Source organism: Papio anubis, chromosome 10 (genome assembly GCF_008728515.1).
Source record: "Papio anubis isolate 15944 chromosome 10, Panubis1.0, whole genome shotgun sequence".
Taxonomy (NCBI): Eukaryota; Metazoa; Chordata; class Mammalia; order Primates; family Cercopithecidae; genus Papio; species Papio anubis.
This window is the reverse complement of record NC_044985.1, coordinates 93,956,814-93,979,605: the sequence shown is the minus strand read 5'-3', so window position 1 is coordinate 93,979,605 and position 22,792 is coordinate 93,956,814. Positions and strand designations below refer to the sequence as shown.

Below are 22,792 nucleotides of genomic sequence, written 5' to 3'. Positions count from 1 at the left end.
TTCAAATATACTTTAATAAATATTTGTCTAAATAATTTATCCTAAGGATTATAATTAAACAGATGATAGCTCCAATATATAATCAGTTAACTCCTCGCATACAGAAGGCTTGTTTTGAAAGAGAGTAGGATATTTGGTTCGAAGTGAAATGGGAACCACATTCTCTTATACCTCTAGCTCTCTAAGCAGGCCTCATCTGCTCAGCCATAGTGTTTTGTGGGAACCACACAGGAAAAGTACCATTGACTCTGTTTCAAAAACTCTATTAGAAATAACAAAAAATTGAAAGCAAGTAAAAGTAAAGGAATGGGTAAGCAAATACAGTGCATCTGAACGAATGTGCAGCCATTAACATTAGCACCACAAAGTTTTTAACGGTACAGGAAATAATTATACATTAAGTGAAAAAACAGGAGATAGAATGCAAGTAAGAAACATTTTTACTATATTAAAATTAAAAAGATGAGAAAGGAAATTATGAATGATAGTTGTATTATATACTTATGGAGGATTATATTTTCCCTTTTCTTTAGAATTTTACATTCTCTATATAATATCTGCAATGAGTTTCTGTTATTTTATAAGCATTTAATATCCTACCACCACCCCAAAATGTTGACCCTCATTAGAGGTAATTTCAGCCCTATTCAAACTTTTGAGTGTCATAGTTAGGAAACAAACTGAGAAAATCCACTGGCAAGGAAAATATAACTCTGTTAGAAAGGGGGATCCACCATGGTGTTAAAATTCACATTAGGTCACACTGTTGTAGAAATGGTTCAGATTTTAATGATCCTTTGCTGTAATTACTTCCAATAAGACCTTCTGGAGAACTCCACTTGATTTACCAAATTGAGCTCAGCGTATTAAAATGAATAGTTTTTGCCCAATGAATTGCTCCTCCCTTCCTTTCCATTCCATTGTTTATTTATTATCTGTAGTTAAAACGTGTATGAGACCACTTTAGAGCATATTGTAGATACTAATTCCTGGATGCTGTGTGATGCAAAACAAACAAAAAGCACTCATAGCATTTCAACTGTGGCAGCTACACAGATATTAGGAACTACACAGAAAGGTAGGAACTTGGTAGACTTTTAAGATTTTTGAGCAAGGGAGTGGTGTAATGGAGCAATACTGTTGAAAAAATATTTTTGCCAAGATGTATAGAAATTTTTTTGAGGAACATCTTTTTCAAAATACATTTTTAAAACATCCTTTGGCCTCATCTGTGCCAAAAAGAATTCTAAGCACTTAAGATAGATATATGAATAGGAAATGGCTAGGAGCTCCTAATAAGGAGGCATGTTGATGACCTTTTATTATTGTGTCACCTATAACCATACTGCCACCACTATCTTCATTTGCTGTTGTGTAGACAACACTAACGTTATTTGCCCATTTTTCATTATTTGTATGTTTCAGTGCTGTGCATTTTAGGTGATGGGAGTAACCAACATCATTTTATACCCCTGCTATTTCAAAGGGAGAGAGATTAAAAACAGATCATTTTGGTAAATTTGAGGTGTTGTAGGAATGCTTAACCCAGCCTGGAGAATTTGAGACCTTTTGGCCAGTCTGATGTCTAAACCGTCCAGGATGAGTACAATTCATTGTAGCAGAGTTGGGAAAGGGCCTTTCCCAAGTAGCAGAAACAAGATTTTCAAAGACTCAAAGGTCAGGAAGATCTCGCAATGTGATGGACAGCAAATAATTTAGTAGCTGACTGGAGAACAGGAAATTGGGGAGAGTGGGACAAGCAATAAGGCAGGTAAGGAGAGGTAAGCTAGTGCCAGTTTGTGATAAGTTTTCTATTTCCTGCTAAGGGTTTTGAATTTACCCTGAAGCCTATTAGGAGCTATTCAAAAATGTTTAAGTGTGAAGGCAATATGATCAGATTGCATTTAGAAAATTCTCTCTGACATCATGATGAATGATACAGCTGTAGAGAGATCAGTTGTAGGAACTTAAGAAATGATGAGGGCTGGAAATAAGGTAATTACAATAGAATTGAAAGGAAGTGAATAAATTCCAAAAGTATTAAGATGGGTTAGAAGAAACTAGATGCTGAATTGAATAAGAAGCAGGATGACAGTGTAATCTATTGAAGCATTCATTGAGATAGGGAAATAGGTTGATAATCAGGATTAGATAGGAGTAGGGGTGGGAAGGAGTATGTCCCACCCGTGAGTCATCAAGTGGAACTGTTCAGAAGCAAGTACATATTCAGGTCCAGGTCCTATCAAGAAATGTGGCTTACCAGGAGTTCGAGGCTGCAATGAGCTATGATCACACCACTGCACGCCAGCCTGGGTGAGAGAGACCCTGTCTCTAAAAAAAAAAGAAAGGAAACATGGCATAGATAAATATTTGGAGTCATCAGCATGTAGAGGGTGACTCAGGCCATGAAAATGATTGAGATGAACCAGGAAAGAGGCAGAATGAGAAGATAATTATTAATATTTGCTTGGAGTATATTTTGTTTTCTGAATCAATATCATCTGATAATCCCTCTCATTTGGCTTGTCATTTTTCCCTCCTTAATCATAGTTTCCTATTTAGGCCATTTTAAAGGAAGCAGGATATCAATTACAAAAATCAAAAATAGTCCTTTTCAAAAACTGATACATCTGAGAATAAATAATATAGCGCCATTTACAGCAGATTTTCTTTCTTTTTATTTTTCTTTTCTTTTCATTTTTTTTCTAGAGACAGGATCTCACTCTGTCACCCAGTTTGGCGCGCAGTGGTACAATCATAACTCACTGCAACCTCAAACTCCTAGGCTCAAGCGATCCTCCTGCCTCAGCTTCCTGAGTAGCTTGGACTATATATAGGTGCACACTACCATATCAGCTAATTTTTAATTTTTTTGTCTCTGCTATTTTGGCAAGGCTGGTCATAACTCCTGAGCACAAATGATCCTCTTGCCTCGGCCTCCCAAAGTGCTGGGCTTCCAGGTGTGAGCCAGCAGGCCCTGCCAGATTTTCTTTTCTTACCAGTATCTTCCTTCTAAAATACAATTTATCGTCATAATAGACAATTTGGTTTCATTTTTAAAGAACATAATAATCTCTGCTTATTATTATTGTGTATAATATTAATAGTGAAAAGAAAATCTATAGGTTTCATTCTTTGAAGCATTAAGTAATTTTTCCCCGATCCTTGATAACATCATGTGTGAATAATCAACTCTGCAGATATTTGGGTAGGGTACCGAGAGAGATATCGAGCATGTCTTGTCTGTTTTAGTTTTCTGGAATGTGCTTTCTCCCAATCATAACTTGCACATAGACTTGAATTATCGTGGTGCATTACTAGTGTACTTGGGGTTTTACAGGTGTTCATCAGTAATGGGTGGTTAAGTGATGTTGTGATTGTAGTTGCGGTCACAAATCATGAAGCTCCCTCCCCTGCCCGTGGTATTAGCCTTTTTCTGGTGGAAAATGGAATGAAAGGATTTATCAAGGGACGAAAGCTACATAAAATGGGATTAAAAGCACAGGTGAGTGATAATGTAAATCATATTCAGATACTAATTGAGTTTACTATTAATCAGATAGGAGACTTATAAAGAGGATTACATGTGGCACAATTTTATTTCCTATGCTGAATTCCTAAAATATGCTTTTCTGATGTGGTAATGAGATTTATTCCCATTTATACCTCTCTATCTCTTTCTGATGGTCAGCAATAGAAATGAATCAAGGTATTTTGAATATCTGCTTTTAGAAATGGCAGAATTAACTGCCTGGTAACAAGCCATCTATTTGTAAAATGTATTAAAGAAAAATATGAAGTAAAAATAGAAAGTGTGGCCAGGCACGGTGGCTCACACCTGTAATCCAAGCACTTTGGGAGGCTGAGGCCGGTGGATCACCTGAGGTCAGGAGTTCGAGACCAGCCTGGACAACATGGTGAAACCCTGTCTCTACTAATAATAAAAAAATTAGCCGGGTGTGGTGGCAGGCACCTGTAGTCCCAGCTACTCTGGAGGCTGAGGCAGGAGAATCACTTGAACCCAGGAGATGGAGGTTGCAGTGAGCCGAGATCACGCCACTGCACTCCAGCCTGGGCGACAGAGTAAGACTCCCTCTCAAAATAAATAAATAAATAAAACAAACAAAAAAACAGAAAATGTTCTTTCTATACATTACCAAAAACACATGTTTTGCTTAATATGTATTAGAAATCCTTAGTTCCAAGTACCTTGAGAACTGGTCAGTATTAGAGCTGGAATGATAGTGTGTTGCAGTAGGAAAGCCACAAGTTTTGGAATCAGATGGCTGTGAGTTCAAATCCCTGGTTTACCACTTACTAGTTATGTTCATTTACCACTCCAACTTGGCTTCCAATTTGTTTTTTGGTTTTTTGGAAAAAATAATATTCACTCCAATATTCACTGGGTTATTGGAAGATTTAAATGAGATCACTCTCTACATTTTTTGTATGGTCTTTTAGGATACTGCAGAACTATTCTTTGAAGATGTACGGTTGCCAGCTAGTGCCCTACTTGGAGAAGAGAATAAAGGCTTCTATTACATCATGAAAGAGCTTCCACAGGTCAGAAGTGTTTAAAGATTCCATCTTTTGACTAAATAATGAATTGGAATAGAATAATATAGAAACACGCTATTTCTATATTATGCATGCAGATTTATACATGCAAAACTTGTGAAATAGCTAATCATTTGAGTATTAAAGTTGTAATAAAAGTATGAGTTTTATAGGGTAGATAAGTAAATAACTGAACTCAGTAATATCCAATCAAAGCTTATAAAGTGAGTAGGAAAAGCTGAGCACGGTGACTCATGCTTGTAATCCCAGCACTTTGGGAGGCCAAGGTAGGCAGATCACAAGGTCAGGAGATCGAGACCATCCTGGCTAACACGGTGAAACCCCGTCTCTACTAAAAACACAAAAAAATTGGCTGGGCATGGTGGCGGGCACCTGTAGTCCCAGCTACTCGGGAGGCTGAGGCAGGAGAATGGCATGAACCCAGGAGGCGGAGCTTGCAATGAGCCGAGATCCCGCCACTGCATTCCAGCCTGGACGACAGAGTGAGACTCCGTCTCAAAAAAAAAAAAAAGTGAGTAGGAAAAACAGATATTTCAGTTCTGTGATTCCTTCTTAGAATGATTTTAGCTTCTTAACTACAATTCAAAAACTTAGCTCTTTGTAAGGAAATGTCATGTAAAACATTTGATAGTTTGCCAGTTTTTAAATAACAACTGTGAATCAAAGGGAAAAGTGTAAAATTCAGACTGAAAAGTTTTAGCCACATAGGGTCAGTCCCTAAACAGCTATGGTTTTAAAGTATGGTTGACAAGTGATTATTGAGCCTCAGATGCCAGTGTAAGGGGGTACTCCTGCCTAGTGACTGCCATGAAAATCACCAGCATGATGGATTTAAACTAAGACTACTTTTACATTAATAGGTAGAATTTAACTTATATGCTGTAAGATGTTTATTTCCACAGATATATTGAGTCATACAGTGTGCAGAGATTAATAACCTGAAATAAGCAACTAGGGATTGTTTTTAACTCATATGTGAGTAAAGAGAAGAAAAAATTAAATAAATTGCATATATAATGAAGACAGTCATTCGTGGGCATGGTGTTATGCGCCTGTTATCCCAGCTACTTGGGAGGCTGAGATGGGAGGATCACTTGAGCCCAGGAATTACAGGATGTAGTGAACTGTGATTGTGCAACTGTACTCCATTTTTAGTAACAGAGTGAGACTTCGTCCCTTAAAAAATTAAAAAGATTTAAAAAAAATAAAAGCAGTCATTCATAAAAATAAAGGATTTGCTTTAGAAAGTGACAAGAGGTATGTCAAAAGAATCTCATAAATCTGTTTTCTTATAAAGAGTTAAGACATAAATTAATCTTTATGAGTTTATTATAAAGTTAATTTATAGGATTTATCGTAATTGAAATTGTGTGAAAATCACTTGCATAATTAGAGTAATGTTTAAGACCTAATTTTTGTGTTATAGGAAAGGCTGTTAATTGCTGATATGGCAGTTTCAGCTAGTGAGTTCATGTTTGAAGAAACCAGGAACTATGTTAAACAAAGAAAAGCTTTTGGCAAAACAGTTGCCCACCTACAGGTAAGCTTGTCACTGTGGTTTAGTATTAGATGATATCAACTTACTCATCTGAAATGGCCTGGGGTAAACAGAAGTTTGGGGTTATTTTCATGTAAGGTGATATTAGAAACCATGGAAGTGGATGAGATCACTAAGGGAGAGTTGGTAGAGAGTAAGACAGGAAGTGGTCTTAGGACACAGTCCTTGAGGAAGACTACAAGATTTAAAGGTAGAATTCATATTTGGAATTCATATTGTCTGATTAGGAGGAGCCTGTAAGATGACTGATAATGAATGAATAGTTAGAAAGGAGAAAGCAAATTAGGAGAACTTTGTCACAGAAGCTGGAAGGAAAGAGCATTTCATGGAGTAGGGAGTGGGATCAAATGCTGCTTAGGGGAAAAATAAGATGAAGAGCAAAGAGTGCTCATTGAATACAATGATATGGAGATTATTTAGTAAGAGCCATTAATGGACGTGGAGGGTGACAGACCCAAGTGAGTAGACAGAAATGAGGAAGTGAAACAATACTGATGGTAAGCAGCTCTTTCTTGAGTTTGGCTGTGAATGGTAGTTGAGTGAAAGGGTGGTGCGGGAAGATGGGAGGGGAAGGAGATTTGAGAGTCAAGGGAGATATTTGGGAGTTATTAATTTTTTGTCGTTATTTTTAGGATGGGGATGTGGGTGCATAGTTTAATACCTACATATAAAGAAAGGATTTAATAAATGGGGAAAGGTTGTAGATAGGAAGGAAATAATCAACTGCATAAGGTCTTTGAGAAAGGGTGAGTTTGTGGATGCGGACACATGGAAAGATAGGCCTTCCCATCAACAGGAGAGGGATTCCTTCATTTGCACAGGAAGAAAGGAGCAAAGGACATCTATGAGTTCAGACAGATACATCACTCTGTTGGTAGAAAACTGCAAAAGTTATTTATAGAAGACTTTCTTTAAATAACGTGGCCACGCACAGTGACTCACGCCTGTAATCTCAGCACTTTGGGAAGCTGAGGCAGGCAGGATCACTTGAGGTCAGGAGTTTGAGACCAGCCTGGCCAACATGGCAAAACCCTGTCTCTACGAAAACTACAAAAATTAGCCAGACATGGTGGTGCATGCCTCTAATCCCAGCTACTTGGGAGGCTGAGGCAGGAGAATCACTTGAACCCGGAAGGTGGAGGTTGCAGTGAGCCGAGATCGCACCACTGCACTCCATCCAGCCTGGGCTACAGAGCAAGACTCCATCTCAAAAATAAACAAACAAACAAATAAATAAATAAATAACAATAGGGAAAGTTAGTCCTTGAAAGACAGGTGAGTGAAGGAGGCATGGAGGTGTTGGAGAAGGGTGAGGGAGGTACGAAATACCTTCTTCAGAATGAGAAACTGAACTTTCTGCTTTTTGTGTATCAATCAGCTTTATGATAAGAGTTTAGCTTCCCAGGTACAAACATAGAGAAAAGACAGATGATTGTGTTTACCTAGGGTTAAGTTTCCCCAGGAACTTGAGGGTTTTTGCAAAAGAACTCAGTATATGGTGGCCACAGTCACTAAATATGCTAATTAAATTTTAGACCCTATAGTTTCTTTTTAAATGAAGGAATAGTTTATAATTCCTTCATGCGGTCATCAAATTGGTGAAACATTTCACCAGCAAAAAACCTGGAGTTGGGATTTGACTTAAAAATTTTTCAGTAGAATGACTGGCTGAAAGGCTTTGTGAAGGGAAAGGTAGAAATGAAACAACTTGGTGGCTTTTCAGGACCAGCATTCTAGAAATTATGTTCAAGTGTGGTTTATGTCCTAACCCAGCTACTTGAATCTCTGTAGTCTAGGCATGTTCTCTCTCTCAAAAATAGTTTCCTATTTGTAAATTTATAAAATGTGTTTGATTTGCAAAATTGTGAAATCTTATGACTATAAATCTTTAAAATTTATAACGTTTGTAAATATTTATAAAATATTTCCCTATTTGTGAATATCAGAGATTGCCTCATAGCGTTGTTGTGAGGATTATATTGTAGAAAAAACTGGGTTCTTGTCACATGACCGAGATAATTTAGGCACGCAGACACATTGTAGGTTGACTAGGGCAGGATTTATTAAATGAAAATGAAAAAGGAACTCTCAGCAAAGCAAGACAAAGTCTTGCTAGCAGGTCTCCCACCTTACAGATTGAATCCTAGGTCAGCACACAGGAACAAGAGGCTAGGCTCCTCTCCTCTGCAAGCGGTGTGAACTTCCCGAGGCTCCACCCCATCCTCCCAGTGCACAGGCATTATTCAGAAAGGATCAGTTGGGAAAGGGCAGCCTTCATCTGGGACCAGCAGTCGGGGTTTTCAGCCTTTAGGCTGTTTAGGCTTGAAGGCAGGGTTTTGCCAGAGACCCTGGGCTGTCACCTGTCTCTATCAGTTAGATAGGGTAATATACATAAAGCGCTTGGAATATTGCTTGGCAAAGTAAGCCCTCATTAAAAATTAGCTGTTACCCTTATTTTATTTCTTACATAATGCCTTGCTCCATTTTGTTTCAATATGGGAGAACTTTTTATCATCTACTTCCTCTTGTTCTTGATCTAGACCCTCTCTGTGTCATTTTGGGAACTATTTGCTACCTGTATTGTCATCAAATTAACTTTTTTCATCCTGAAAAAAAGTATTTACATCCTAACTTTTCTTATTGACATAACAAACCTAAAACAGTTGTTCTGAATCTATAAAAATGAGGTACACACTCAATCAAGAAAACATTTAACAAAACAATATGACTTAACTTGCCTAAATTGTGATTTCCTTAAGAGCAAGGATGTTATACTTTATATTCCCTTTCCTTTATGGATCACTGATTTACACGTATCAGTGGTTCTCAGTGAATGCCCTTTCCTCCAGGTGTTTAGAAGTGTCAGGAATGGGGTGGGGGTGGGTGTGCACAGTTGGCTGGAGGTATAACTTGTATAGTGCCCTGGAGGACAGTGTTGTTCAATGTCCTATAATGCACATTTGGATTACAACTAATTGCGTCACTCAAAATATCAATTATTTCCCATTGGGAAACACTGACATATATCATTTATTCCTTTTTGCTTCACTGAACAAATATATATTGATTGCCTCCTAAGGTAATGTGTTCAACTGTAATTTGATGGATGTGACTCTCAAAACACATACTACACTCCTGGCAATATGAAGGAAGTGTTACCACTTGATATCACTCTGATTTTCTCAACTGTCCCCAAAGTGGAATGAATATCATTTGCTTCTGATATCCAACCACCACCACTTAAACATCAAATGTTTACTAAAACACTTATACCAAGGCCAGGCGTAGTGGCTCACACCTGTAATCCCAGCATGTTGGGAGGCCTAGGCAGGCAGATTGCTTGAACCCAGGATTTTGAGACCAGCCTGGGCAACATGGAAAAACCTCATCTCTACAAAAGATACAAAAATTAACCAGGTGTGGTGGCGTGTGCCTGTAGTCCCAGCTACTCAGGAGGCAAAGGTGGGAGGACCGCTTGAGCCCTGGAGTCAGAGGTTGCAGTGAGCTGAGATTGCACCATTGTACTCTAGCCTGAGTAACATAACAAGACCCTGTCTCCCTGCTACCCACGAAAACAAATACAAAAACAAAAATATACCTTTAGCCTTATTTTGGCTTCATACTACATGACAAGGATGACTATAATATTACCCAGATTGCCTGAATGACTCAGAAAGCATGTAATTTGACATTTAACCATGAAGAAAATAGAAAAGTTGTCCATATTGTTTGTTATAGAGGAAAAAGATTCTTTTAAAATATACATTTATTGTATTTTAATAGCAAAAAATAAATAATTTTAATCATTCCTTTTTAAAGAAGTGTCATTTTATTGTTGCCTTCTTTCAAAGTTAGTTCCCTAAACTTTCAGTAGGTGGCAGTAGCATTCTACTTCCACAGGTCACATTGCTAGCTAGTAGTATTGTTTTCCAAGTAAGTGCATATATTCTGAGATTTCTGAGATATGTCTTCTGATCTTCCTATTTTATCTAAATAAATATATTTGAATAATATTTTCATATTTCAAGCTAGGAATATATTCAGAGACGATGAATAACCAATACTGTACATAGCTATACCTTGTATTCAAGAGCTGGTTACATTATGGTTCTAGTTATTCAATTGAAATAGAAGAGCTTTAAATGTTACAGTATACTTGGCCACATGTCATTTTATAACTATATAACTATTCAGTTTCCATTCTTTTTGTTATCTTTGAATTTTGAACATTTTGGGGCTTTCTGACCAGTTGAAATGCATGTCACAAAACTTATTTTCTTTTTAGAATAGAAACCTACCATATGGATGTAGCAATAATTATTGGGCTTTTTAAAATCTATACGCTCCATAGTTTATGTCAATCTTATGATTTTTCATGGAATAGACAATAAAATAGTAAAATCCAGATGTTAAATAGTAATAATGGATATTATGGCTTGACTGCTCCCTATCTGCCAGACACTGCTAAGTGAATTGCCTCATTCTTTTTCTTCACAAATCTATATCTTAAGTACTTTAATTATTTTTATTTTACATTTAAGGAAATTGAGGTATAGAGAGGTTAAGTAACTTGCCCCAAATTACACATATATTCTAATTCCAGAACCTATACGCTTCACTTATATACTGTTATTACTGCCCAGAAGTGCAAAGCAGATGAGCCTTTTTTCTATTCCTATTTCCTTCACTCAGTGGACAATGAAGTGAAAATGGAATGTTTTTTCTAATCTAATGAGAGCTCTTGGTTAGTCATTTCCTATGTGGTATGTGTTCTTAATTCTAAGGGCATAAAGAATTAGGCAAAGGAATAGAGAAGAAAAAAATAATAATACTTCTTCTTCACATGTCTCTAAAATGGGAATATCCAGTTCTTAAGACCCTGAGCATGGGATTAATTAACTATCAAATAGCAAACCTAGTCTGTTTTATTTTATATTTTAACCATAATATATTAGAGCAACTGCTGCTGCTGTTTAAGGGAGTACTGGGCTAGATAACCACTCCAAGGTGTTTTCCAGTTCTGTAATTCTATGATTCTAAGAATTCTGTCATTCAGAACTCTGAAAAAGACTCTATCCAGCCCACTCAGTAACTTCATAATAATTTTTTAATGCTAACTGCAGTATTATTTATTAACAAATATAAATGACTTAAAAATACTGCTATGAGCTTGTCAATCATTCACAAAGAGTACTTAGCTAATAATGTGTGGTCCAATTTTTAGTGCCTTTGATTAGAGGATGATTTCAGAAAGCATAATGCAGTGTCTGCAGTGAAAAACAAAGACCAAATCTGTTTAGTAATGCTCAACCCAATGGCAAGAATACGTATTTCAATTTTTTTAGCCCCACAGAGTAAATTATATACTCTTGGAGACATTATTCTCAGACCTCTGAACTTCACTGAATGCACTGATGCAAGAATTCTAAATCATTCTATTCTGGTTTGAAGTTTTACTTCAGCTTCTAGAAGTTTCCAGCATTTACATTTACAAAGGAACAACTCTTGTATGAGAGAATCAGGCTTAGATATCTTTACTCTTTCATATTGTAAAGACAGTGCATAAATTCCCAAATGTGGCATCACGTAGGCAAAAAAATATCTTGAGACTTGTTGGATCCACCCTTATTTTCCAAATAAAGTGTCATACATAGTGTCATTGAACTAAACTAGGAGTAGACTTAGAAACCATCTTCAGGGATTTTCATGGAATACTCATCCGTTTTTGATATATAGTTTATTTCCCTATTTTTTTCTTTCTTTTTTTTTTTTTTTGTTCCATCTTTAGATTGTCTATGAGTAAACTTGAATGTGTGGGCTGGCAGTGGGAAACTTTGTGCTGATTAAAGGGTAGATATTTGACCTAATTAAATATATAATGAATAGAAGTGGAGATAGAAAAAGTAAGGGAAACAACAAGAGGGGAAGAAAGTTTTGATGTGGCCCAGCATGTTCAGAATTAGAAGCCAGAATACAGAGATGGAAGGAGTGGGGTGCCAGTCTTCCCACTGCTTAGTTTTGGAATCATTCAATGCCAGTTACATTCTCTGTTTCTAGAACAGGGTAAAATAAAACCAAGGGAAAGACAGTCATTTGGAGTTTTCATCAGCACAGTAGTTATGTTGATACACCTGTAAGGAATCTGCCCCTCACAGCTTCTACTCCACCTGATACACCCTGGTCTTGGTTGGTCCTGGGTCTTTTTACACTCCCATTCTACTCTTTTCCAGAAATGGTAAGTATCAAACTGTCCCAACAAACAATGACACTGAAAAAATCAGTTTTATAATTTTAGAACTGCTGTAGCCAGCATTAAAAGCAGACCCTGCATCTTCTGAGACTCTGGCCCACCACCCTCCTTTGAGAACACAGCTGTGGCTTTGGACTTGACAGTGTGTGTTTAACTTCTAGTTTGAGTTTCACTGCACCACCTTTGCCGGTAACTTTCCATGTGTATGCTTTCTTTCTATAAGCCACAGTGAAGTTCTTACTCATTTCACAGCAGAATGATCAGAACTCTGTTTCTATCTGTATTTTCACAAAGAAGATAGGGCCAGCTGACCATATCTGGGCCTGGAACCTAAGAAATCAACTAGAATGGGGTATACTTTTGGAGGCTACCCAAAGTGGGAACCCGGTATTTCAAGTTCAAGCCAATTTCCTGAGGGAGGCTCAAGAGTCAGTGCCAGAGAGAACAGATATAAACTCCAAGTTCAGTGTGAGATCCTAGAGTCAGGAATGAAATAAAACTTGATTGAAGCAAGGACAGTCAGGAACAATTGACAATGGTCTAAATAGAATGCTTTCCAAAAATGCTAATGGGTTGTCCATGGCCAGCAGGAGGAGGTAGGTACATAGCTGTATTAACATTGATAACCCCAGACCATTCAGTCCAAGCTAGAGACTGCTAAACAAGCTATTGGGAGGTATGGGAGGTGTATTTATCCATTTTCATACTGCTATGAAGAAATACCTGAGACTGGGTAATTTATTTTTTTTTAAAAAAGGAGGGTGTTTAAAAGACTCACAGTTCCACATAGTTGGGGAGGCCTCATAATCATGGTGGAAGGTGAAGGAGGAACAACAGCACATCTTACATGATGGCAGGCAAAAGAGTGTGTGCAGGGGAACTGCTCTTTATAAAACCATCAGATCTCATGAGACTTACTATCACAAAAACAGCATGGGACAAACCCGCCCCCATGATTCAATTATCTCCCACCAGATCCCTCCCACAACATGTGGGGATTATGGGAGCTAAAATTCAAGACGAGATTTGGGTGGGGACACAGCCAAACCATATCAAGAGGGATCATGTGAAGGGATGAAAGAGGATGAGGGTACTGGACTTTGATCTCTTTAGTGTTCTGATTTTATTATATTGCTTTCTACGGATCTAGATTAAATACCGTGCAATATTAAATAATACCTTATAAATATTTTGATGTGTTTATGAACATATATAGAACCCCCTTATCCCTCCAGATGTTAGAAGCAGAGCAGGAAAATCTGTATACTTAATTTCATTAATAAAGAAAAATCTTCAAGGATTTAGTCTCTGGAGGAAAATACAATAGGTGTTTTTGATAGCTGTACCTAAATAACTGTACCACAAGACAGTGCTCACACATTAAAGTAATGCTGTTTTTCAAGAAGTTTGCCTCATCTAAATTTTAGAATCTGAAAAAGACATTTATGTTTTAAACTATTTTTGCATCTTTTAGTACAAATTTCCTTAGCACTGAAATACAGTGGGTTTTAAATTTAGCTGATTTGCTAACAAATGCCCTCTTTATGGAGGAAAAAAACAACAATTCCACTTTTGTTTGCCCTAAAGATCTTTTATTGTATAATTTCTGATATGTTAAGTGGGTTAAAGTTTGTATTTCTCACTTTGGGAGGCCGAGGCAGGTGGATCACAAGGTCAGGAGATCGAGACCATCCTGGCTAACATGGTGAAACTCCGTCTCTACTAAAAATACAAAAAAAAATTTAGCTGAGCATGGTGGCGGGCACCTGTAGTCCCAGCTAAATGGGAGGCTGAGGCAGGGGAATGACGTCAACCCAGAAGGCGGAGCTTGCAGTGAGCCGAGATCGCGCCACTGCACTCCAGCCTGGGCGACAGAGCAAGACTTCGTCTCAAAAAAAAAAAAAAAAAAAAAGTTTATATTTCTACCAGGCTCACTTTTTTCTTTTATTTACTTTAAATTCAAGACAGTGCAACATAAATTAGCAGAATTAAAAACACATATATGTGTAACCAGAGCATTTGTGGACAACTGTCTCCAGCTGCATGAAGCGAAACGTTTGGACTCTGCCACTGCTTGCATGGCGAAATACTGGTATGTATGCTACAGTAATTAGAGTGTGGTGTGTGCTCAGACTGTTATAGAATTCTGCCAATTTTAAGCTCAACCTTGAGGGTCTTAAAGGAGGAAATCTGTGAAATGAAAAATAAAAGTAAGACTCAACTTAAAAAAAAATGCTAAAAAGTTCCATTAAGCATACGTATAATGTGCTAAAAATTATTCAAGTTGGTATTTAATTTTTTTATCCTAATAGGCAAGCAAAGTTAGTATTTAATTATTAACTTGCTATTGAAAATAAAATATTAAGAGTGGGATAATGAAGAGTGATATTGATAGGATGACGAATTCGTTCATTCAAGTAATAGTTTAATTTCAAATTATCTGAAGACCGACAGTATAGTGAGGCTGAAAGGGAACAGTAAAACTTAGGAGTCTTGAGATAGAGTCCCAATTCTTTTATTAAATAACTATAATAAACTTAATTCCATCCAGGAAAATGTTTTTATCATCTGTGAAATGGCTAAGTTGGACACGATTTTTCTATTTAAGGTGCTTTCCAAATGTAAGAAAAAATTCACGAAGAACTGGCTGTCCAATCAAAGTTTCACAGGCTGTATTAAGTGAAAGGAAAATAAAAATCCTGTTAAGTTTAGAAAGACTTCGATTTGAATTAAAGATTATTAGCGATGGTGTTAAAGATGAGTTGATTGAAAAAACATCCCTGTATGTCAGACTTTTGTATATTTTAAGATTTTGGAATATACGGTCTAAATCAGATTCTGGAAGTAGATTTGGTTTCCTCTTTTTAAAAACAAACATTCTCACATATCATTAGCCCAAGAGTAACCTAGAATAAATTCCTGTCATTATTCATTAACTTGTGTTCAGTCACAAGTAGAACAGGGGACATATTTTGTGCTTTATGTAATGATCCCATAATAATAAAATTGCCAGATTGAAAAGTAGTGTGGAATTACTTTTCAGAAACTTGCACTTTTGAGGAGACTTTTTATATTTACATTTACAACAAGTTCTTTGACTAGTGGCAAAAAGTGTAAAAAAAATTTACATATTTTTGGAAAAAGAAGTTCGGATAGCCATTGACCTTGTTATTTGAAAACCTCAGGTTTATACACATGCTGGTATTTCACTTTGAAGCACAGGAGGCAGCTAGTTATAGCCCAGTAAATATTTCACTAAAATACTTGCCAAACACAAAAAAACTATCAAATTCCAACTATTATTGTCCCCAAAGTCTTGTCTATTAATAATTATATTGTTAATATATTGCTTAGAAATATCCTCACCTGTCGTATGGTTGGAGTTTAAAATTATTGTAAATTTTAAAAAGTATATATCTTTATTTTTGCTTTATGCTTCCCACTATTGAAAAATAAGTAGTGGGGTGCTGTACCTTGCCACTGTAGTAACTCCTACTGGAGAAGCTGAGGTGAGAGGATCTTTTGAGCCCAGGAGTTCAAGACTGTAATGAGCTATGATTGTGCTGCTGTACCCCAAACTGGGCCATAGAGTGAGTGAGACTCCATCACTAAAACAAACACACAAACAAACAAAAGAAAGAAAAGACAAGTAGAAAAATATTTGGAACTAACATATTTTTATGTTAAGGTGAATAAAATCTCTATCATGAATTTTAATGATAGAATTGTGATATTATCAGAAAAGAATTTTTCTCAAGCACTGCATGTTTATATATACAAACAATATATATATATAACTAATATACACACTTCAGGAATAATAATCTCTATATAATTTTCTAATGTTTCCTATATGATAGCATATACTTTGTTAGTGTGCCCTCTCAGGTTTTCACTGTTATCTTCAATTTATTTCTGAAAAGTCAGAACCCTAAAAAATTGCTTTTTTATACTGAAATTCAGAATCATGATCTTCAAGTAGAAAGTGACATCATTGGAGGAAAAAATGCATATTACAAGGGCAAAAAGAACTAGGTGGCTGAGTAATTTAGATCATATAGAGAATCCAAATAAATTAGAACATATTCAAGTTTTTACTGTATCTTTTTCTAGCCTGAAATAGCCAAAACCTAATCATCTGAGCTTTCTACCTTTTGTTTCTAGGCTAGCAAAAACCTAGCAAGAAATATAATTGATGAAAAAGGTATTCTTATATGAAAAGTCTCTTGAAATTTATTTCATATGTAATTTTTATCATCTTCTTTGCTTGGCTAATATGCCGTTCTAATCGCTTAATACATGTGCACATTTCAACAATTGTAAATAATTAATTTTCTGGTTTTGAAGCACCTCATGAAAATCCATTTCAAACATTTCTTTTCTGCCTTTTATTTTGGTCATTTAGGGCATCTGAGTTACAAAATAGTGTAGCTTATGACTGTGTACAGCTCCATGGAGGTTGGGGATACATGTGGGAGTACCCAATTGCCAAGTAAGTATAGTTTTTTGATATACTCCTCTTTATGATGTGAAGAAAAAGGAAAATTTCTTTACTTTGTACATCAAATGTAGAGGGAAAGGAGGTGTGCAATCTTTTGAATTTTTCAGCTGAATACAGACAAAATGTATTCAAGCAAATGGAAACAGCTTTTTTAAAATTTTTTATCAACTCCCTACTAGGATTTTATCTTTCTTAAAGTAAAGAGACCAATATACAAAAGCTTGATTCTTGGCTTTATTTGAATCATTATGTAGAAGGACAAATAGTATTTTCAAAAATTTTTTTAATTTTTAATTTTTAATTTTATTTTATTTTGTGACAGTCTCACTCTGTCACCAGATTGGAGTACAGTGGCATGATCTGGACTCACTGCAACATCTGCCTTCCAAGTTCAAATAATTCTTGTGCCTCAGTCTCCAGAGTAGCTGGAATTAACAGGTGCGTGCCATGACACCTGGCTAATTTTTTTGTATTTTTGGTAGAGGTGTGGTTTTGCCATGTTGGCCAGGCTGGTCTCAAATCCCTGGCCTCAAGTAATCCACCTGCCTTGGCCTCCCAAAGTGCTGGGATTACAGGCATGAGCCACTGCGTCTGGCCAAATACTACTTTTTTTTTTAAACTGAAAGAAAAAAAAAAAAAGCAATACAGAAAATTTAACTGGCATATGAAAAGGATCTAAGTTGTCACATATCTTAAATATCTGATTATTTGTTTTGTTCTAAAAAATAAATTTAAAATCTTTATTTTTTCTAAATAGATTTTTTATTTCCTTCAAATTGAAAAAAATCAAATATATCTTTTTATCATATATGAATATTCTTATCAGTTTGAAGCAGTACTAATTTATAAATAGGCAGTGTCCTCATCCATATTTTTTCCTCAATCTCCAGAATTTCCTTTTCTCTTAACATAGTATTTCACCTCAGAAGTCTCCCCATAGCTTTTCTCCTTATCACCCTAGAAAATATATTTTTCTTATTATTTAGCAATGATTTTGGTTTAGAAAAATTTTCCCAAGGAAATTTTTGGTTTATACAAAAAAGTACAATTTGTTCTGAATCTGAGAGTAAGAATGCTATAGACTTCTAAAAATGTTTTAAGATTTTTATCTTAATATAAAGTATCTAAAGGAAAAAATTATGAAACCCACATTCAAAGTGGCAGCCTAATGATTTCAAATTTATCTTTTTGGCAAGTATAATTGGAAACATTTAATATGCTTATAGTTCTTAGTGAGAAAAAATATTTTACTAAAATTACATTAAGAGCAGAAGCTATGTAGTGGCTCAATGTTTGTGTGGTTTAGTTCACATTTAAGAAAGGCCTATTAGGTGGGGAGAAGGCAATCATCTAAATGGCTTAAGATTAGAGTGTGGCATAAGCCTTGGTCTCTGTTTTCTCCGAATCAACTCCTTCAAGTTGGTACCAAGCAAACACTGTAGCTTGATGGCTTATTTGAAATCTCTGGTTTTAGTTTGAGAGACTTATATTCCCTTTAAGAAACAATAATCACCTTTCTTGGCCAGTTTGTTCAAAGATTGTATGAATTTTTAAACTAGACTTCTATTTCTCTTCCCATATATCGCCTAATATCAAAAAAGCCACTTAGGCCAGGTGCGGTGGCTCACTCCTGCTATCCTAGCACTTTGGGAGGCCAAGGCGGGTGGATCACCTGAGGTCAGGAGTTCAATACCAGCCTGGGAAACATGGCAAAACACCATTTCTACTAAAAATACAATAAAAAATAGCTAGGCGTGGTTGCGGGCGCCTGTAGTCCCAGCTACTCCGGAGGCACAAGAATTGCTTGAACCTGGGAGGCAGAGGTTGCAGTGAGTCGAGATTGTACCACTGTACTCCAGCCTGGGTGACAGAGTGAGACTCTGTCTCAAAAAAACAAACCAACAAAACAAAAAAAGCCATGTAGACACAGTAGGCAATATGTGGATGTAATGTAGAGACTTTGACTTGATTAAAAAAAGTTATTCTAATTGTGTTTCTTATATCCCCCAGACTAAACTGCATTAGTTTATATATATGTTCCTGAGTGTTGGTTTCATAGATAAGAGGTGCTTTCTCTGCTTTTTTATTTTGTTTTTTTGTTTTTGTCTTTTTAAATAACTAGTCTTCAGCATGTGGGTTTATTTAAGTCTTACTCATTAGACTCGAGGCTGTGAGGAGTGAGATTTAAGCTTTGCCATTTAAAGATTTCTCTGCCATGCTAGGAAGAGCAACCTTAGATGTAGAACTTCATTGCAGTGTGGTTAAACATTTCTGCTGCTGCCTTTCACTGTTAATTTTAGTTGATGACTAAATTTAATTAGTAACATATCAAAGGTCTACTAATCTCTGCTTTATCTACTCCATTGGAACTTCTTTAATGTAAAAAGAAGCCTAGCCCATTTAAAAAATATATATATGTATCTAAATGCAGTGCGATTGCTGAAGTAGGTTTACAGTAGGTAAGTGCTCAAAATGCAGGTGCTAGATTTTGTAGAGAATAGCAAAATCTGTTCAGAAAAAAAGTTTGAAAATATAAATATCTGAAGCTTTTAACGTTTTCAGCCAAAAGTTCTGAGATTCTAAATTTCCTTTGTAATACAGTAAATCATATCAGTAAATATTTACTGAGTGCCCATTTCTTTGTAAGGAACCCTGATGAATATGGAGAAGAATAAGTCCAAAAATGGTATGTTCCTAGAGAGCTGGCACATTTAATTTGTCTTAAAAATCAAATTTAAACAAAACAAAACACCAAGATTATACTTGAGAAAAAAAAGAAAAAAGAAAAAAAGCCTTTGAGTGGGTCTACCAGGAAAGTCCAAAGTTCAATAACTAGCTCTAAGTGCTTTGGCCAATGAAAGTGTTGCGATATACAAAAAAAATATTTGAAAAAGAGGCAGAATAGCTACATCCTCATTCCAGTCTGCCAATGATGTGTTGTTAGTGACCATTAAACAGCAACCATTAATTAGAAAATGTATTAACTTCTCTCTACCTTAGTTCCTTTACCAGGAAAACAGTACTAACATTTATCCCTTCCCAATCCCAGAGCTGAGAGGATAAAATGAGATGAGAAAAGACAAAAACAACTGCACAGTGGCATGGTCGTTATCATGACTATCAAAAGTGAACTTCTGATGATATTTGGTTTTTTGGGTTTTTTTTCGGGGGGTGGGTGGGTATGGCAATGGACTCAGCCACTTTGTATTTTAACTCCACACATCACTGAAGTGACTATTAGCCATTTCCAAAAAACAAGTTACTTGTTAACTTTCTGGGAAATAATATTTGCTAAAGCATCAGTTTATATTCCTAATAGTGATAGTGGTTGTGGGAATGCTAGAAAATATGAATCTTTTTTTCTCTCGTTTTCTATAAAACCAGTGGATTTCAACTTTTTTAGGAAATGTTAAAGATAAAAAGAAACTAACACATTCTGTCCTTTTCCTAATCTAAAACAGACTTTTTAAGAGTGTTATCATATGTGCTGAATTTTACAAAATTAAATCAGCTGATATATACTTACTATTTTTATTTTGAATTTGTAATCTCTTTAATCAAATTAATACAAAGCTATACATACTATTAACGTCTTAATAGTTTTTTTACTATTACTCCAATGTAGGATGAATGCCATATTGAAAAAATTAGTAATTTGTGAAGGACTTTTATTGTTTGTACTTCATTAAATTAATAGTTTAAGAGTTACCTGGTAAGACAAAATTTACAGTTTCTAAAATGTTTTATTTATTCATTCAATCATCTTCTGATTTATCCAGAGCTTATGTAGATGCCAGAGTTCAGCCAATCTATGGTGGTACAAATGAAATAATGAAGGAGCTGATTGCAAGAGAGATCGTCTTTGACAAGTAGACATCTGCCCACATTCTGGAATCCTATTACAGCTAATCTGGTTTTAAATCTGCTCAAGATAAAATGTAACTTGGAAGCGAGGAACACTAAACATGTTTTTACCTGCTCTCTCTGTAGAGAAGGAAATAAAATATGAATATAAAATTAACACAGTGGAAGGACAAATCTTTGAAGCCAAAATTCTAGTTTTCCAATATAAGGTTTAACTTACAGTTTTTTATGTAGCCAAAGGTAAAAGATTTTCTGAATCTAGATGCCTAGGTGTTTCATTTATCTCTAAAATTTTAAAAAGCATAAATTGTTCAAATCTTCAAACTGAGGCAGAAATAATTTTATGTCGTTATAATATGAAAACATTAATAAGATAGCACATTGACTTTTAAAGGGAAAAGTAAATATACTTAGCATGTAAACTCATTTTGGCTACCATTTGCTCCAAATTCCCTAGAACAGTGGTTTTTACCACTGTACTCCAACCCCCTGTTTTTAAGCAATGGAACTCTTTCTTCAAACAAAAGCTTATGCAGAACATCTCTGTGAAAAGCAGTGAGAACTGCTTTGATTGAAGCCGGAAGCTGTAATACCTTACTGCCTTGAAACCCCCAGGACTCAGCTAAGTATTTGCCTAACCCTGACCAGGGAATGCCTTGGTTCTGTCAATTGCTGACACCTGATAACACAGAATAATCCATCATTCTTTAATTTCAAGATATTGGTACATTTTATAGGTATCAAAGCAATGGCTTTTTTGCAACAGTTCATGTGTTTAGTAACTTAATGATTACTTTATGTCTTCTATAAACCAGGCTGTTAATACAGTGATGACAAACAAAACTGGCAAGATCACTAAAAAATAAGTGAATAAACAAATAAGTAGTAAAATAAGATAAGAAGTAAATATGTAAAGGAAATAATTTCAAGCATAAGTGCAATGTAAATAATTAAGCATTTAAAATTCCAAAGTGAGGAAATGACATTTGATTTGAGACTTAAAAGTAATTACAAAAAATAAACCATTAATTTAAAGTAGTTTTAAAATGGAAATAGATGTATTCTTACTCAACTTAGAACACAAACATTTTGTTTGGTATTGTTGATATTAAACATTGTTTTTTAATACAACCATTACAGCTGGAAAGAGGAGAGGGAAGAAAAAATATTTTGATACCATTCTTTTTTTAAATTTTTTTTTTTATACTTTTTTTTTTTAAAGATGGAGTCTCGCTTTATCATCCAGGCTGGAGTGCAATGGCGTGATCTCTGCTCACAGCAACCTCCGCCTCCCAGGTTCAAGCGATTCTCCTGCCTCAGCCTCCTGAGTAGCTGGGATTGCAGGCACATACCACCACACCTGGCTAATTTCTGTATTTTTACTAGAGACGGGGTTTCACCACGTTGGTCAGGCTGGTCTTGAACTCCTGGCCTCATGTTCTGCCTGCCTCAGCCTTCCAAAGTGCTGTGATTACAGGTGTGAGCTACCACACCTGGCCTTTTTATTATACTTTAAGCTCTGGGATATATGTGCAGAACATGCAGGTTTGTTACATAGGTATACACACGCCATGGTGGTTTCCTGCACCCATCAACCCGTCATCTACATTAGGTATTTCTCCTAATGCTATCCCTCCCCTACCCGCCTGTCTTCCACAGGCCCTGGTGTGTGATGTTCCCCTCCCTGTGTCCATGTGTTCTCATTTTTCAACTCCCACTTATGAATGAGAACATGCAGTGTTTGGTTTTCTGTTCCTGTGTTAGTTTGCTGAGAATGATGGTTTCCAGCTTCATCCATATCCCTGCAAAGGACATGAATGCATCCTTTTTTATGGCTGCATAGTGTTCCATGGTGTGTATGTGCCACATTTTCTTTATCCAGTCTATCACTGATGGGCATTTGGGTTGGTTCCAAGTCTTTGCTATTGTGAACAGTGCTGCAATAAACATATGTGTGCATGTGTCTTTATAGTAGAGTGATTTATAATCCTTTGGGTATATACCCAGTAATGAGATTGCTGGGTCAAATGGTATTTCTAGT

The 22,792-nt window shown here is 36.0% G+C and overlaps 1 protein-coding gene across 3 annotated transcripts in view; it reads left to right on the top strand.

The window, feature by feature from the left end:
* The window catches only part of ACADL (acyl-CoA dehydrogenase long chain), a 37,889-nt gene extending 16,981 nt beyond the window's left edge, over positions 1-20,908 (top strand). For 2 of the 3 annotated variants that reach the window (XM_021923949.2, XM_021923948.2), the window contains 6 exons: positions 3,341-3,505; positions 4,462-4,563; positions 6,005-6,118; positions 14,351-14,478; positions 16,792-16,878; positions 20,667-20,908. In XM_021923949.2, coding sequence (XP_021779641.2) covers positions 3,341-3,505; positions 4,462-4,563; positions 6,005-6,118; positions 14,351-14,478; positions 16,792-16,878; positions 20,667-20,760 — 690 coding nt within the window. In that variant the 3' untranslated portion in view covers positions 20,761-20,908. The remainder of the gene's footprint in view (positions 1-3,340; positions 3,506-4,461; positions 4,564-6,004; positions 6,119-14,350; positions 14,479-16,791; positions 16,879-20,666) is intronic. The other variant, XM_021923950.2, reaches the window with a different exon arrangement.
* Positions 20,909-22,792: the final 1,884 nt, after the last annotated feature.